This window comes from Vigna unguiculata, chromosome 3 (assembly GCF_004118075.2).
Source record: "Vigna unguiculata cultivar IT97K-499-35 chromosome 3, ASM411807v1, whole genome shotgun sequence".
Classification (NCBI taxonomy): Eukaryota; Viridiplantae; Streptophyta; class Magnoliopsida; order Fabales; family Fabaceae; genus Vigna; species Vigna unguiculata.
The window spans coordinates 52,609,918-52,624,123 of record NC_040281.1 but is presented as its reverse complement, the minus strand read 5'-3'; the positions used below and the strand labels follow the sequence as shown (position 1 = coordinate 52,624,123).

The 14,206-nt window shown below is 30.5% G+C and overlaps 1 protein-coding gene across 2 annotated transcripts; it reads left to right on the top strand.

Annotated features, from left to right (window-relative positions):
• Nucleotides 1-3,036: 3,036 nt before the first annotated feature.
• On the top strand, nucleotides 3,037-9,169 carry LOC114178892. Of its 2 annotated transcripts, XM_028065034.1 has the most exons (5): nucleotides 3,037-3,299; nucleotides 3,520-3,696; nucleotides 4,744-6,081; nucleotides 6,870-6,906; nucleotides 8,765-9,107. In XM_028065034.1, exons 1-4 carry the CDS (start codon nucleotides 3,285-3,287, stop codon nucleotides 6,903-6,905), a joined length of 1,566 nt encoding a protein of 521 aa, XP_027920835.1. In that variant the 5' UTR covers nucleotides 3,037-3,284; the 3' UTR covers nucleotide 6,906; nucleotides 8,765-9,107. The 2 variants fall into 2 exon arrangements, with proteins under 2 accessions (XP_027920835.1, XP_027920836.1); XM_028065035.1 differs by lacking the exon at nucleotides 6,870-6,906 and having other exon boundaries at nucleotides 8,765-9,169.
• The last annotated feature ends 5,037 nt before the right edge of the window (nucleotides 9,170-14,206 follow it).

Here is a 14,206-nt window from a genome sequence, read left to right as displayed (position 1 = left end):
GGTTTTATCTGCAGATACCCATTGGTACGATTTTTTTTGACATCCCTAGTTTTGAGTAGTTTAATTTTTGTTTAGAAAAGGTCTTTTGTGTTCATAGTTTTGATAAAAACTTAATTTCTATTTTGCAATTTGCACCTTTGGATGTTTCTTTTAATTTTATTGAATATGGTTTTACTTTGTTGAATAAATCAGAAGTTGTTGGTTTTTGTGAACTATGTTATGATTTTACTCCATTAAATTACAAATTACATTGCTTATAGTTCAATGCATGTTTCTGCTGGGTTAAACAATATGTTGCCAATGAGAATTCCTCTATGTTATGGCACTGAAGATTGAAATATATCTCAATTAAGAGAATCAAGCAATTAATAAATGATGAAGTACTTAGTACTTTATATTTTGCTGATTTTGAAACTTGGGTAGATTGCATCAAGGGTAAGCAAACTAACAAGTCCAAAAGAGGTGCTAAAAGGAGTTCAAGCTTACGAGAAATTATTCATACAAATATTTGTTGTCCAAATATGGATGCAAGTAGTCTGATATATTTCATCACCTTTATAGACTATTACTCACAATACATGTATCTTTACTTACTTCATTCTAAGGATGAAGCTTTAAATGTCTTTAATGTTTTTAAGGCGAAAGTAGAGTTACAATGTAGAAAGCAAATTAAGGTTGTGAGATCAGATAGATGTGGAGAATATTATGGTAGATACACTATGAGTGGACAAACACCTAGTTCATTTGTGAAATTTCTTTGAGAACATGGGATTGTTGCCTAATACATTATGTTTGGTTCTTCGGATCAGAATGGTATGACAAAAGGAAGAAATCAAACTTTAATAGATACAGTGAGAAGCATGAGGAGTCATGTAAAACTTCCTAAATTCTTGTGGATTGAAGCACTTAAGACGACTATGTATATAATGAATCAAGTTCTAACCAAGGTTGTTTTAAGAACACCTTTTGAGTTATTCAAAGGTTGGAAACTCAATTTACGACACATGTGCCTTTGGAAATGGCCATCTAATGTGACATTTTATAACCCACAATAGAAGAAACTAGAACCTAAGACTATTAGTTGGTATTTCATTGGATATGTTGAAAAAGTACAAAGGTTGTAGTATTTTATTGTCCATCTCATAACACTAGAATTGTGGAATTAAAGAATGTAAAGTTTATTGTAAATGACTTGATTAGTGGGAGTGATTTAATTCAAAATAATCATAATGAAGTACAACTCTTTAAATCAAATGACAGACTAGTAGTCATTCGTGCCCATTTGGTTCAAAAGCGTATTATACAACTAGTTATTCGAGTTCCACAAATTGTTGGGGGTAGATCAAGTTGTTGAGGAACCAATTGAACAACAAGTTTATCATCAAGGTAGTAAAGTAACATTAAGAAGACCTACAAAGATCAAAGGGTCAATCAACAATTTATAGTGATTATGAAGTGTATTTACAATAATTAGATTACAATATTGGAGCCAAAAATGATATTGAATGGGAACATATGAAGAATGTTTCATATGCCTCAACAATTGGAAATCTAATGTATGCTCAAGTTTGCCCTATATCTGACATTTCACAGTTGAAATTTTGGAAAGATATCAGAATAATCCAGGTATTGACTACTAGAAAGCTACAAAGAAGGTAATCAAATATCTTTAAGGGTTAAAGGATTTCATGCTCATATATAGACAAACTGATAGTTTGGAGGTGATATGCTACTTTTATTTAGATTTTGTTGGTTGCATTAATACCAAAAAAATCACCATTTGGTTATGTTTTTATGCTAACTAGCAGAGCTATATTTTGAAGCAACAAAAAGTAGACCTTGAATGCTACTTTTAGTATGAAGGTTGAGTTTATTTCTTATTTTAAGGCTACCTCAATGTTATATAGTTGAAGATTTTTATATTTGGGTTTAAAGTTGTGAATTCAATTGTTAGGCCATTTAAGTTATATTGTGATAACTCTGTTGCATTATTTATGGCTAAGAATAATAGAAGTGGAAGTCAAATTAAGCACATTGACACTAAATATAATCTAACCATAAGAAAACGTGTTCAGTGGTCATTGAGCACGTTAGCACTGAGTTGATGTTTGTCGATGATCCTTTGAATAAAGACATGCCATCAAAGAATTTTAAAGATCATTTAGCGCAAATGAGAATTGATTCCATGTTGCGGCAATCATTATTTTTACTTTGATAAAACACTTATTCAGTTTTTCTCATTTTGTTGTGCACATATTTATTTATTTTGAGAAATTTCGTTTGACCTAGGATAAACATATGGTTTATTCATTATAGTCAGGAGTTATTGATGAGAGACTTATATATCGTGATACGTGGATAATACTCACTTTTGGAGGACCTGTCGCCATGATCCTTGTATTTAGTTTCTTGTATCGATTGATAATGGAATAAATGGACCAAATGGGTGAATGTTAAAAATCTCTTAAATATGTGATATGTGGATCATATGATAGTTAATTATTTATATTGATGTGTTCCATTTGTTAATCAATTCTATAATTGTTGCATGTATTTTGATAATATAATCTCATATAACAACAATTTATTATGGCAAGTTTTGTGATGCAAAAACACATTTTTAATGACAATGATTAAATGTAGTCTTAATTCTTTTTCGCATTAGTTTTACGTAAATATGAAAATAATATCTTCTATTTATAATTATTATTTTTAAATTTGTTAGTCTTTTTGAATGATTGAAAAAAATGGAAAATGACAAAATACGTGTTTTCACCTGATAATAATGTTCCCAATTTAAGTTAAACGATTTTTTTAAAAAGATTTATTATAAGAATCCAATAAGATAAAAGGTAGATTTTGCGTTGAAAGGAAACCTAAAAGACCAGAAAACTAAAAACGTGGGCGTTTAAAGAGTCTAGTAGTTGCAGTTTGATGAAGCGGTCCACGTCAGCATTCTGAGATGGAGGTGGTGGAGCAGAGTAGGGGCCCACTGTGGAAATATATAACGGGAGAGGGGAAGAGATTAACGGGTCCCGCTCCCGTGTTACGGTTTCTGATTGCGACGTGGTAAGTGTAATGTTATTACGCGGAGGACAATCTTGTCATTTCCTCTCTCACTTCCTAACAGACACACAGCTCCTACTGTGAAGAGGGGAAGAAAGAAAAACAGAAACAAACTCCCATCCCATCATCATTCACTTCTTTCGGTTGTTGTTGTTCTTCGGTTTGGTCTCAACTCAACCGAATCACCTAACACCCACTCCTGGATGCATTAGACAACAATGGAGGATTCCGAGGTAGACCTTTCCCTTCCGTTGCTCCGCTCCACTCTTTTCAACTGCTTCTCCCGCCGCCTACCGCGGTTTTGTCTTCTTCTGTTTTTTATTTTGTTTCATACGAGGAAAATCGGTTCGGTTTTATTGTTCTCTGGGTTCATGGGAATGGGGACGGTCGTTTGTGATTTATGGTGCGTTTGGTGTTTTGGGTTTTCATTGGGTGTTTTGTGTTTTTGATCAGAAATTGACGGCGTTGAAGAAGGCTTACGCCGATATCATCCTCAACACGGCGAAGGAGGCCGCGGCGCGTATCATGGTGTCGGAGCGGAAAGCCTCGCGCTTTCAGCAGGAACTTGTTTCTACCAAGGAAGAAGCACTTCAAATGCTGCTTAGGCTCAAACAAATGTTCGATTCTAAGGTCTGACAATCACGCTCTTGCAAAGGGGTCTCCTTTTATAAAAAGATTCTTTCTTTGCCCTTTTACGCTTCGCTTTTGCTTTTATTGAAATTGGTGTGTTTGATTTGGAGTTTGTTACCCTACTCATGCTTCGTGATTCTGGTTTTGTGTGTATTGCTTTGTTCTCGATTAGTAATGTTTCGAGATTCTCGTTTCACTGTGTTTGCTTGCGTCGGTTTGATGAGTTTAATTTAAAATTTCTTAGCATGTGGGTGGGAGAAGAAAGGAAATTCTTGATAATGGAAACGCGTTACTTCTTCGTGAGGTTCTTGAAAAATCTTCAAGTGCTTAAATGTGGGTTGCTTTGAAATGGTTATGCTTGAATGACTGTATTGTTTCAGTTCATCATGTGATATCATTGATATGGTCAGTGTTAGGCATTTTAAATCTGGGGTAAGAGTTCTTCAGAATTTTCACATCACATTGTTGTTGTTTTTTAAGATTCAGATCATTGAATCTTGCTCTATTTTCATCTTTGAAACACAGGGTTGTTTGTTGGAAAATTCTTGCTAAAAATAAAAGGGGTTCACTATTTTTTTTGTTATGTGGCATCTTTTCCTGGTCATTAAAGGAATGCAATCAATAAACATTTTATAAAGTATGTGATATAATCGTGACTTGGTGTCAGAGGGATCCACTGGTACTTCTGTAATTGCCTAACTCTCCATCAATTTACTACATCATGTTAGAGGATGAAGCGGACTTGATTGTGAATGTAGGGACAAGACTATTACTGGATACTTTTGAATGCTAAACTTGTTCTATTACTGGGGAATCATATAAAGAAATATACATTGTATTATTGTTTCAAATTTTGAAAGTAAATTTAACTCATAGCAAATGCAGTGATTTTTCAACAGTGAGAGATTACTACCATCATAATATAACTCATGCTAAATGCTAACCTAAGAGTAATTTAATATTCTATCCTAGCTGCTAATACAGCTGAAGCCTACCAATCTGTGTGGTCTCATCTTCTCTCGTGTCTAATGAATGACAACTTTGCAGGTCAGTGAAGCAGAGCTGATGTCATTGAATCAGCAGAACAAAATTGAGGAGCTTGAAGCTCAGCTCCAGGAAGCCGAGGAAATAGTTAGAGACTTAAGAGCAGAGTTGAGAGAAACCCAGGCTGAGCTGGAGACTATGATGAAACACCAAATGCAACCCCCTGTGGAGAAAAACAAAGAAGATGAAATTTTAGCTCAGGAAAATTTTCTGCAAGAGAACAGACTTGATCATGATGGATCTATTTATTCTGCACCTGGTTTACAGTTTGAATCAGTCTCTATTTCTCAAACCCGAAATCCAACTATAAATGGATCCCTTGATAGCAGTAAGTTCTGTGGGTCACATGATCATACAAACAACTGCTACATTCATAACCCAGACTTTGCATCCATAGTCATTAGGAGGAAAGAGCCGAAGCTCTACAGAAATGGATGCACTCAGAGAATACATGCATTTGAAAGGAGCCTTTTTGATGCCAACGTGTCTGTTTCAGGAAACCTAGATAATGTACAAGATGAAACTTTAGTGAGTGTGCATGAAGAAGGTAAATCAATGAGCGTATCAACTAATGCCAACGATGATGTTATTTGTGAAAAGGAGAAACCAGATGAAGTTAAAGTGGTGAAAGCAGATGCTGACCTTGTCAAAGCTCCAGTTCATAGAAAAAAGAGAAGATTTGGGAAAAGGAAGGCTACTAAATCAGGATTACATTCTAACCAGGTTAAGGAAACAAAGAAAGAATCAGGTCTGTCTTGTGCAAAACATTCTCCACTTGTATTGGATAACGATGACCCCTCAAAGGTGAGTTCTTCAATGGCATGTGAAAATGAAACTCTGAAGGATATAATGTCTACTGTTGTCGATGTACCCACAGACACAACTGCAATGAATGAGCAATCAAGATCTCATAGCAATACTGAAAATGGGGAAGTATTACTTGAAGCTTGTAGCACTCGGAGCAAAATTAAAGCTGACAAGGAACCGATGGATAAATCAGATTTAACAAGACAAGACAGTTTGTCTGCTGAAAGTGTGGAGGTTCCAGCTTGTAAAAGTATTGAAGCATCTAATGAGTCACTGGATAAAATGGACCCAAAAGTGTCTGATGTAGATGCAAAGGTTTCTAATCGGCCTACAAGTGATAGGTTTCTTAAGTACACATTCTGTAGAAAGCGTAAGAAGGAGGCTGTTAGCTGTGATGAAGATTGCTCTCGAGATAATACCGATTCAAAGAAAAGGTGTGCAGAGAAGCAAGATGATCATGTGGATCCTCAGAAATCTTGCACAATGACTGAATCATCTCGGGACAGCCGACGACTAGCACAGGTTGCTCGCCAGGTTGGTAGTTTGTGAATGTTTGTTTCCATCTTTCACAATTTTTTCAAACAAGGTCATAGCATTATAGTAGTTACGTTGCTAGCTGGTGACAACAGTTCACTTTGGCTAATATTTAGCAAATTTCAAACTTACCTAATTAGAAATGGACAAATTGTTCTACTAAGTGGTAATTTTGTTATACTCTTATCATACTTGCTTGGAGAAGAAAAACTATAGAGCTGATAATTGATGATCTTCATTTTATTCAAGTTCTTATTAAACTTTTTTTTTTTTAAAATCCTCAACTATTCCTCAAGTCCTTCACATCCCCCCTTTTCACTAGCCACTGATCTTATTTTTCACAATTAGTGTGGCATTCTAGTGAACAGTCAAGGAGTCTTCTTATTAAAAACCTGTACTTTGTTATAGCATGTATAATTATGAGTGCTTACGAAATTTGGCCATTGAATCATTTGAACCTGCCTGTAGACAAATATCATACAGAGATTCTTTCTTGACTCCAGGGTTATGGTCTGGTAATAGAGACAGCCAAAATCATTTGTCTCCCTTTGGTTTGAGGTTCAAAAGCTGTCCAGTGTCCAATCAAATCCCTTTTACCAGAGCAATTTTTCTAGCCAAGCTTGTCTACATTATGAGTCTTTAATCCTCCGTTTTTTGTGTTGTCTACTTCACACTTCACAGCTCAATTTTTTTTCTGTTATAAGATATTACTATTTTTCTATTGATTTCGTAGCACCATCTTCCTTTTGTTTTGACTTCTTTCCTTTGTTACCGTTGCTCTTTCTCAGCCATGGCATCATCTTGGAGATGATGATTCCAATTAAGGTAAGCCTATTGAAAAGTTGAGTTACTTTAAGCTCTAGAGGTTTGTGTAGGACTCGGTTCCTTTTTTTACTTTATGTTCCTTGAGTTACTGTCTTGTAAACTATGCCTTAGATTGGTGGTGGTGATTGCGTGTCTATAGTTTCTCTATACTATGGCCTTTAATCATTAATAGTGGATGTCTTTACTTTTTTTGTATGTACTTGTAAGGAATTTTGTTGTACCCATATTGAAAACACTTCCTCTTTATGGGAATCCAGTTCTCTGGACTATGATTATTTACTCTGGTGATGTTTCGTCTAATTGTATTTACTTCTATATATGCTACTTACTATGTTTTGCAATGTATAACTGTCTTGTGTGTCTATTTCACATTGGCCCATTATGTACACCCCTAGTGTTATTGATCCTAGAATGGATAACTTTCGGCTATTAGTAGCACACTTTACCCATCAGGCATTTTGGTTCACTTATTCTGCGCAGGTAATTATCACAGTTGAAAACATAAGTTTGACACAGTAAACCTAATATTTTTGTCTCGAAATATGACCCATTGCTAACTGATGCTTACCCATAAACATCAATCTCTGATAAATAACTTAGTAGTTATGTGTTTCTCCTTTCAAAGAATTTTAACTTGTCAAATGCAAGTTGACTTTTTCTGTTTGGTTCTTGATTTCTCGCTATTCTTAAATATTCCGTTTCCTTAGTTTTGTATTAGTCTGTAACGTTGAAAAACTGCTAGCTCTTTCTCGATTCTATGAATTGGGCAATTTTTCTTTTTGTTTTTCACCATTTTTATTTCTAACGGAGTAAAAGATAAGATATTTTTCTTTGGCACCTTGATCTTCATTATCTGTAAGTGAAGAGTGGGTTTCCCCAAGTTTCTCCAGTATTTCTTTGTTAATTCCGATTGAGATGCTAAAAAGGCTTTTGCTTTATTCTCTATTTGTAGTTGTTTGGAGCATATAGTTAGAAAGAAATGCTTCTGTAGTCATCTATAGTATTCCCGTTCGAGTTAATTTCAGATTGAGTAGTTCACTTAATTCTTTGTGTTGTTCTGTTAGTGACCTTTTTAGCTGTCTTCTCTGGTAGATCTTACAGAGATGAGGGTGTTGTTACATTACATGTATAACATGTTCTTTATCCTTTTGTTTTACCCCTTCCATTCTTTGATTAATTTTTGAGGATTTCTTATCCTCTACCATTTGTATCTCTCCTTTGTTAATGAATTCTTTGTTTATTACAAAAAAAAAAACAAAACACACTGTCCCCTTTTTGCTTTAAATTTCCAGCACTGTTTGAATGAAATGCTAGCAATGATTTGGGTTCATTCTATGTTTCTACTTTCTAGCATGTCTTCTTTTTTTTAATATTACTTTTGTGTGTGAAGTATGGAACTCAAGATGCACTAGCCATCTTTATAGTTAAAGTGGTAGGCTTTTGAAATCTTTACATTACGTATTATGCATTTTCTTCCCCAAAAAGACCTTGACACTTGAGTCTTCATTATATTCCCGTATTGTTGCAATTAAAAATAAAACCCCCTTTTTCAGGTTAGATATTGTCATTGCATGTGTTATTCATTCTACTTGCAAAGTTTCATTTTTTCTTAGTAGTTATGGAAAAACTCATCTCATCTTTTCTCATTATTCTTCTGGAAATGCTTATGACCCTTTGTAAACAAACGGAACAGCAAATGAGGATATATATGAATTGTGTATCACTTTTTATAAAAAATGCATTTGTTTTGAGGTTTAGATGTCATCATCACAAGGTTTACTTGGTAGTAGTAAAAGGATGCTTGTCACATAAAAAGTAAAGGGATGAAGCTAACACATTTCTTGGATTTGGTTTGCAGCTTATATCTTTGTCCGAGAAGAAATGGTGGTAGTAGATCTATCTATTTATGATGAGTTGGTTTGATGGGTGGGAAGAGACTCAAAGCACAGTCCAATGCGCAATTGTTTCCGAAGGTGGCGTTTTGAGGGACGATTTACCTTGAAAGAGCTGTGGAATGTGTTAATATTATATATTATGTTATAACCATATATCGACTATTACTCTTTCATCCTTAGCTTAGAAATCTCAAGCATATTATATAAAACATAAAGTTATAATTGCTACCCTTTTGTAGGGGTTTCTGTTTGCAATACAAATTTTGGTGATGATATATTTGCGTCAGGGATGCATGTTTTACATTATTTGGGTTGAACATGTATTTAGTTACTAAAATTGGATGAAATTAGAATTTATTTATGTTCTATATTTTGATATATTTTAATTTTTAAAAATTTATAAATGAGTAAATATAATTTTTTTAATTTAAATACATTAATTTTTACTAATACATTATGGTTTGATACAATTTAGTTTAAATGTATGAAATGTTGTCTGACAATTAAAATTAAAATTAATATGGTTATTTAAAAAAATTATATTCATTCAAATTTAAATTTAAAAATATAAATGTATTAAAAATTTGATATAGATAAATTTTAATTTTACATCTAAATTTAAAAATCAAAAACATATTTTAATCCTAGAGTAGGTAGTGTTTGGATTTCCTTCTATGTTTGTTTTACCGCATGAAAAGAATTGTGCGACTCTTCTCAGGTGGTGTGACTCTTGCATGTTAGTTTGAGCATTTAAATACTAAGTTGGTTTCTATTTTTGTTGAGTTTGATTAATTAATTTTTTTTCAATTTAGTTTTTATTTTTGACAATTTAGTAAATTTAATTGATTCTGTATAAATAATTAACAGATAATAAACATAATATGTCATGATCAATTCATAAATTTTTGTTTTTTTTTTATATTTAAAAAAAATTAACTTATAAAGAAAATGTTTATGTGTCAAGTTACTATTGCTTCAGTATAGTGTTATTATCAGTGTCTTATATTCAATTTGATATTGCTATTTGTTATTTTTATTCAGTTCGGTCCTATTTTTATAAATAGAATCATTTTGTCCTTTTCTAAATTGAAACAAATTTAATTTTATATAAATATTATACTAATATTTTTATTAAAATTCACATTCTTATTAAATATTTCTAATTTAGGCTTAGAGTTGGTTTGAAATAAATTTTTATTAAAATTAAAAATCGATTAATTTTTTTTATAAAAAATTATACTCAAATAACGAATATAGGGATCACACCGAATATAAAACATACACACCCTGACACTACACTGACACCTGAACATTTTTTTAATTAAAAATCATAATTAAATTAAATTAAATTAAACAAAAAAATAATGAACTGATAGGTGATGCACACTTTTCAAAGTTTGTTAATTATTTAGACGACATTAGTATAAAGGACTAAATTGATGAAAATTTAGACCGGATTGGATATATATATATATATATATATATATATATCAAAATTAGTTCAAATGGAAGAAAAAAATCTGTTGATAAATGAATTCCAATATGTTGACTAGTATTTATCAAATCTTGCTCTAAAATCTGATTGGGTCTTGTCGTCCAAATAATAATTCTGTACCATGATGTCTCTATAATATTAGTTATTTGTGAAAGAAAGATACTGGTACAAACCATCAAAGTAAGTCCATCCCCAATGGTCCAAACACAAAAATTTTGGTAATAGTCTGAACCATTCATAAACATCACAACAAATATTATATATATATATATATATATATATATATATATATATATAAACATTACGATAATTTTGTAATATAATTCCAAATTAAATTCGTTAATACTGATTTCATGAAAAAATAAAAATTGTAGAAAATATTTATTAAAATAAAATTATAGCTATAAAAACAAATATAAATTTACAATTTTATTATAGATAAATTTTAGTTATTTTATATGTAATTTTTTATTGATTAAAAATATAAATATTTTTTCGTATTTATTTATATTTTTTATTAATTCAAGTACAATTTTATTTTGGTTTTAATATAAAATTTATTTAATAAATATAGTAATATTTGTAGATCATACTTTTAGATAACTTTATTAATTATTAAAATAATACTTATTTAATAAATAACAATATTTAGAAATCAAATTCCTTGTATTTTTTTTAATTAAAATAACTTGTTATTTTTACGTTAAAATAATATTCTTGAATAAATATAATAATAATTTTATATTATCCTGTTGGATATTTTTAACTATAAAAATTGTTAATTTTGATAAAATATCATTATACCATTTATATAAATAATAACTTTGGTTCCAATTTGAGAACAATCCTATCCTATTTAAAGTTTAATTTGAAATTAAATTGAATAAAAAAATAAATTTTGGGATTGACAAATTGAATTTATAACAATATTTCCAATTTTACTAAGGATGGGCAAAAAAAATTGTTTTGCCTTATCCGATCCAGTTTTGATCTGGTCTCATATGCAAAAAAAAAAAACTATTATTTTAAAATATAGATTTTAATTTTGATCTATATTTCCTCATTTTTTAAATTACATTTTTTGTTTTACTTTTATAGATTCTAACATTTGGATAGTCTAAACTTTTTTTTATTTGGATCCAAACAAATCTAAGCCAAATTTGAACTGCATTATTTACCACTTAAAACCTGAAAACCCCTCTCCTATTCCAAAATTTCAATCCACTAAACTCTAAATCCCAAATTTTTTATGGAACACGTTGAAGAACCATAGAATCCTAAATCATTTTTTCTCTTCTTCCTTTAGGTAACACGATATCTTTGTTTCTTGTTCTTATTACTCCTTGTTGTTTCTCCTTCTTGTTGCTTCTTGTTGTTTCTCCTTCTGTCCCTCTTTCATTCCTTTTTTTCTATTGATTCTGATTTTATATTTCGTTTTAGAAAATGCAAGAAAAATTCAAAGTGGTTATGTGACAGTGCACTTAATAGATTTTGCTCGAGATTAAGGTCGAGGTCGAGGCACGTGCGTTTTCAGAAGATGGTTTTAAAGTATGTAACCCTTCATCTTAGGGTTTGTAAACCTACTTTCATCTTTCGCATTCCTTGTTCTTAAAATTTCTTTTCGCTTTTGTTAATTTTTGGAGTCTTATTTTTGTGCGGGTGTGCTTATGATTGTACATTATGGGTGTGTTTATTTTTGTTTAGCTTTGATAGGAGATATTTGCTATAATTATATGGTGATTGGGGTTGATCATTGTATGGAGTTATATTTGATTTTGATGTGTGCGCTTGGTTAGATTGGGTTTGCCAAACAACATATTACCAGGTCTTTTGTTGTTTGCTCATTATTTCCCGAAAGAAAATCATATCATCAGTAAACTAAGAAGTTCAACTTCCACACGTCCATCACAAACCCTGTAAACACTAAAGAGACTTTTACCTATAAATTCTAAGATGAAACCACTCAAATGTTTTACCACAAAGTGAGTAAAATTATAGAGTATAAATACATAGCATGATCCAACACAACACTTTCATAATATGCAAAGATACCTACTTATAAATATGATCCGTATGGTTGGAACAAATTTTTGCAAACAACAGGATTAACCTCTTCGAACAAATCTAAGTTTCAAAAGTATTTAGAGGAAGAGCTTGGTACAAGAGCTTGATACAAGTGAAAATTTGAACATTCTCGATTGGTGAAAAATTAATTCATATAGATTTCCAATCCTTTCAAACATGGCACGAGAGTTATTAGCTATGCCTATTTCTATAGTAGCATCTGAGTCTGCATTTAGCACAGGAGGAAGAGTGCTTGATCCATATCATAGTTCTTTATCACATCAAAAGGTGGAGGTACTTATATGTACACATGATTGGTTGAAGAGCTTGAATGTGTTGACCAAGATATGTTGATGTTTCAATTATGTAATAATATTACAGTTAAATATGTATTAAGAAATGATAATTTTTTCATTTGTTATAGAGTTGCTTTCTCAACAAAATGTTAACCACAACATGATTTCTTTGAGTTAAAGCTCAATCCTCATGTGGAAGGTAATGTCTTTTATACATTCAATCATTGATTTAAGTAACTTGATGTTATAATGATACCTTCAATGATCAAATTTTTACTTACATGTACATTTATGGTGAATGGACTTTTTGTATGGAGATGGATAGTGATAGTATGACTAATAATTCTCCATGTTTCCCCTTGCTATGACATTTTATTTTAAGTTTTGATGTTTATTGGAAATTCTAGTTACTACATTTATGGTGAATAGACTTTTGGTATGGAGATGTTTATTTTAAATTTTGATGTTTATTGAAAATTTTAGTTACTACATTTGTGGTGAATAGACTTTTGGTATGGAGATGTTTATTTTAAGTTTTGATGTTTATTGAAAACTTTAGTTACTACATTTGTGGTGAATAGATTTTTGGTATGGAGATGTTTATTTTAAGTTTTGATGTTTATTGGAAATTCTGGTTACTACATTTATGGTGAAGGGACTTTTGGTATGAAGATGTTTATTTTAAGTTTTGATCTTTATTGGATTTGGAAATTGTAGTTGTTGATTTAAATGTGAACAATTTTAAGTAGTAAGATCAAGTAGAATAGTTTTTCTATGTATATGAGGTTGTAAATATTTGACTAATCACAGACATCAAGTTTTACATATTAAAATCCACAATGAATAAGTTGAAGCAATGAATTTTTTAGTTTTTTTAATATTAAGAATTTATCTATATATTATGATTATTTTTTAATATTTATTATATTTTATATATTGTTTAACCTTTTATATATTTATGTATTAAATGAAATAGTTATTTTATTTTTAAAAATATAGATTTAAAATTAAAATTAGATTTATAAAAAAATAATTTTTAGTAAAAATATGGATTTAGAAATGAATATGGATTTAAAAGTGATCCAAATATTTAGATATAAACTTAGAACTTGATCTAAATATTTGGACGTAGATTTTTTTATTTGGATCTAAAATCTAGTTCAATTTTTTTAGATATGGATTGGATATAGATTGGATCATAAAAAATTTAATCCATGATGTCCACAATTATATTCTCAATTTTCCCTTTAATAAATAACAATTTTTTTAAATTAAAATTATTGTTTTACCATTTTTTACCTTTTAAGTAACTGCTTTATTAAATCTAATTATTTCTTTCAATTTTTTTAATTAATATTTTTAAACTTAAATAAATATATTTAATAAAAAAACTATCTACAAAATAAATAAGAAAAAAATTATAATAAAATTTAAAAATTTATTTATACTTATTTTATAAAATTATAAAAAGTGAACAAACATGCTCATAGTATTAGTAATGAAAATTGTGATCTATTTTTTTTAAGTTGTACAAAAACATTTTGTTATCT

Coding starts and splice junctions, on each gene's coding strand:
- LOC114178892 (XM_028065034.1), top strand. Junction 3,697..4,743: donor AACAAATGTTCGATTCTAAG/GTCTGACAATCA, acceptor ACAACTTTGCAG/GTCAGTGAAGCAGAGCTGAT. Junction 6,082..6,869: donor TAGCACAGGTTGCTCGCCAG/GTTGGTAGTTTG, acceptor GCTCTTTCTCAG/CCATGGCATCATCTTGGAGA.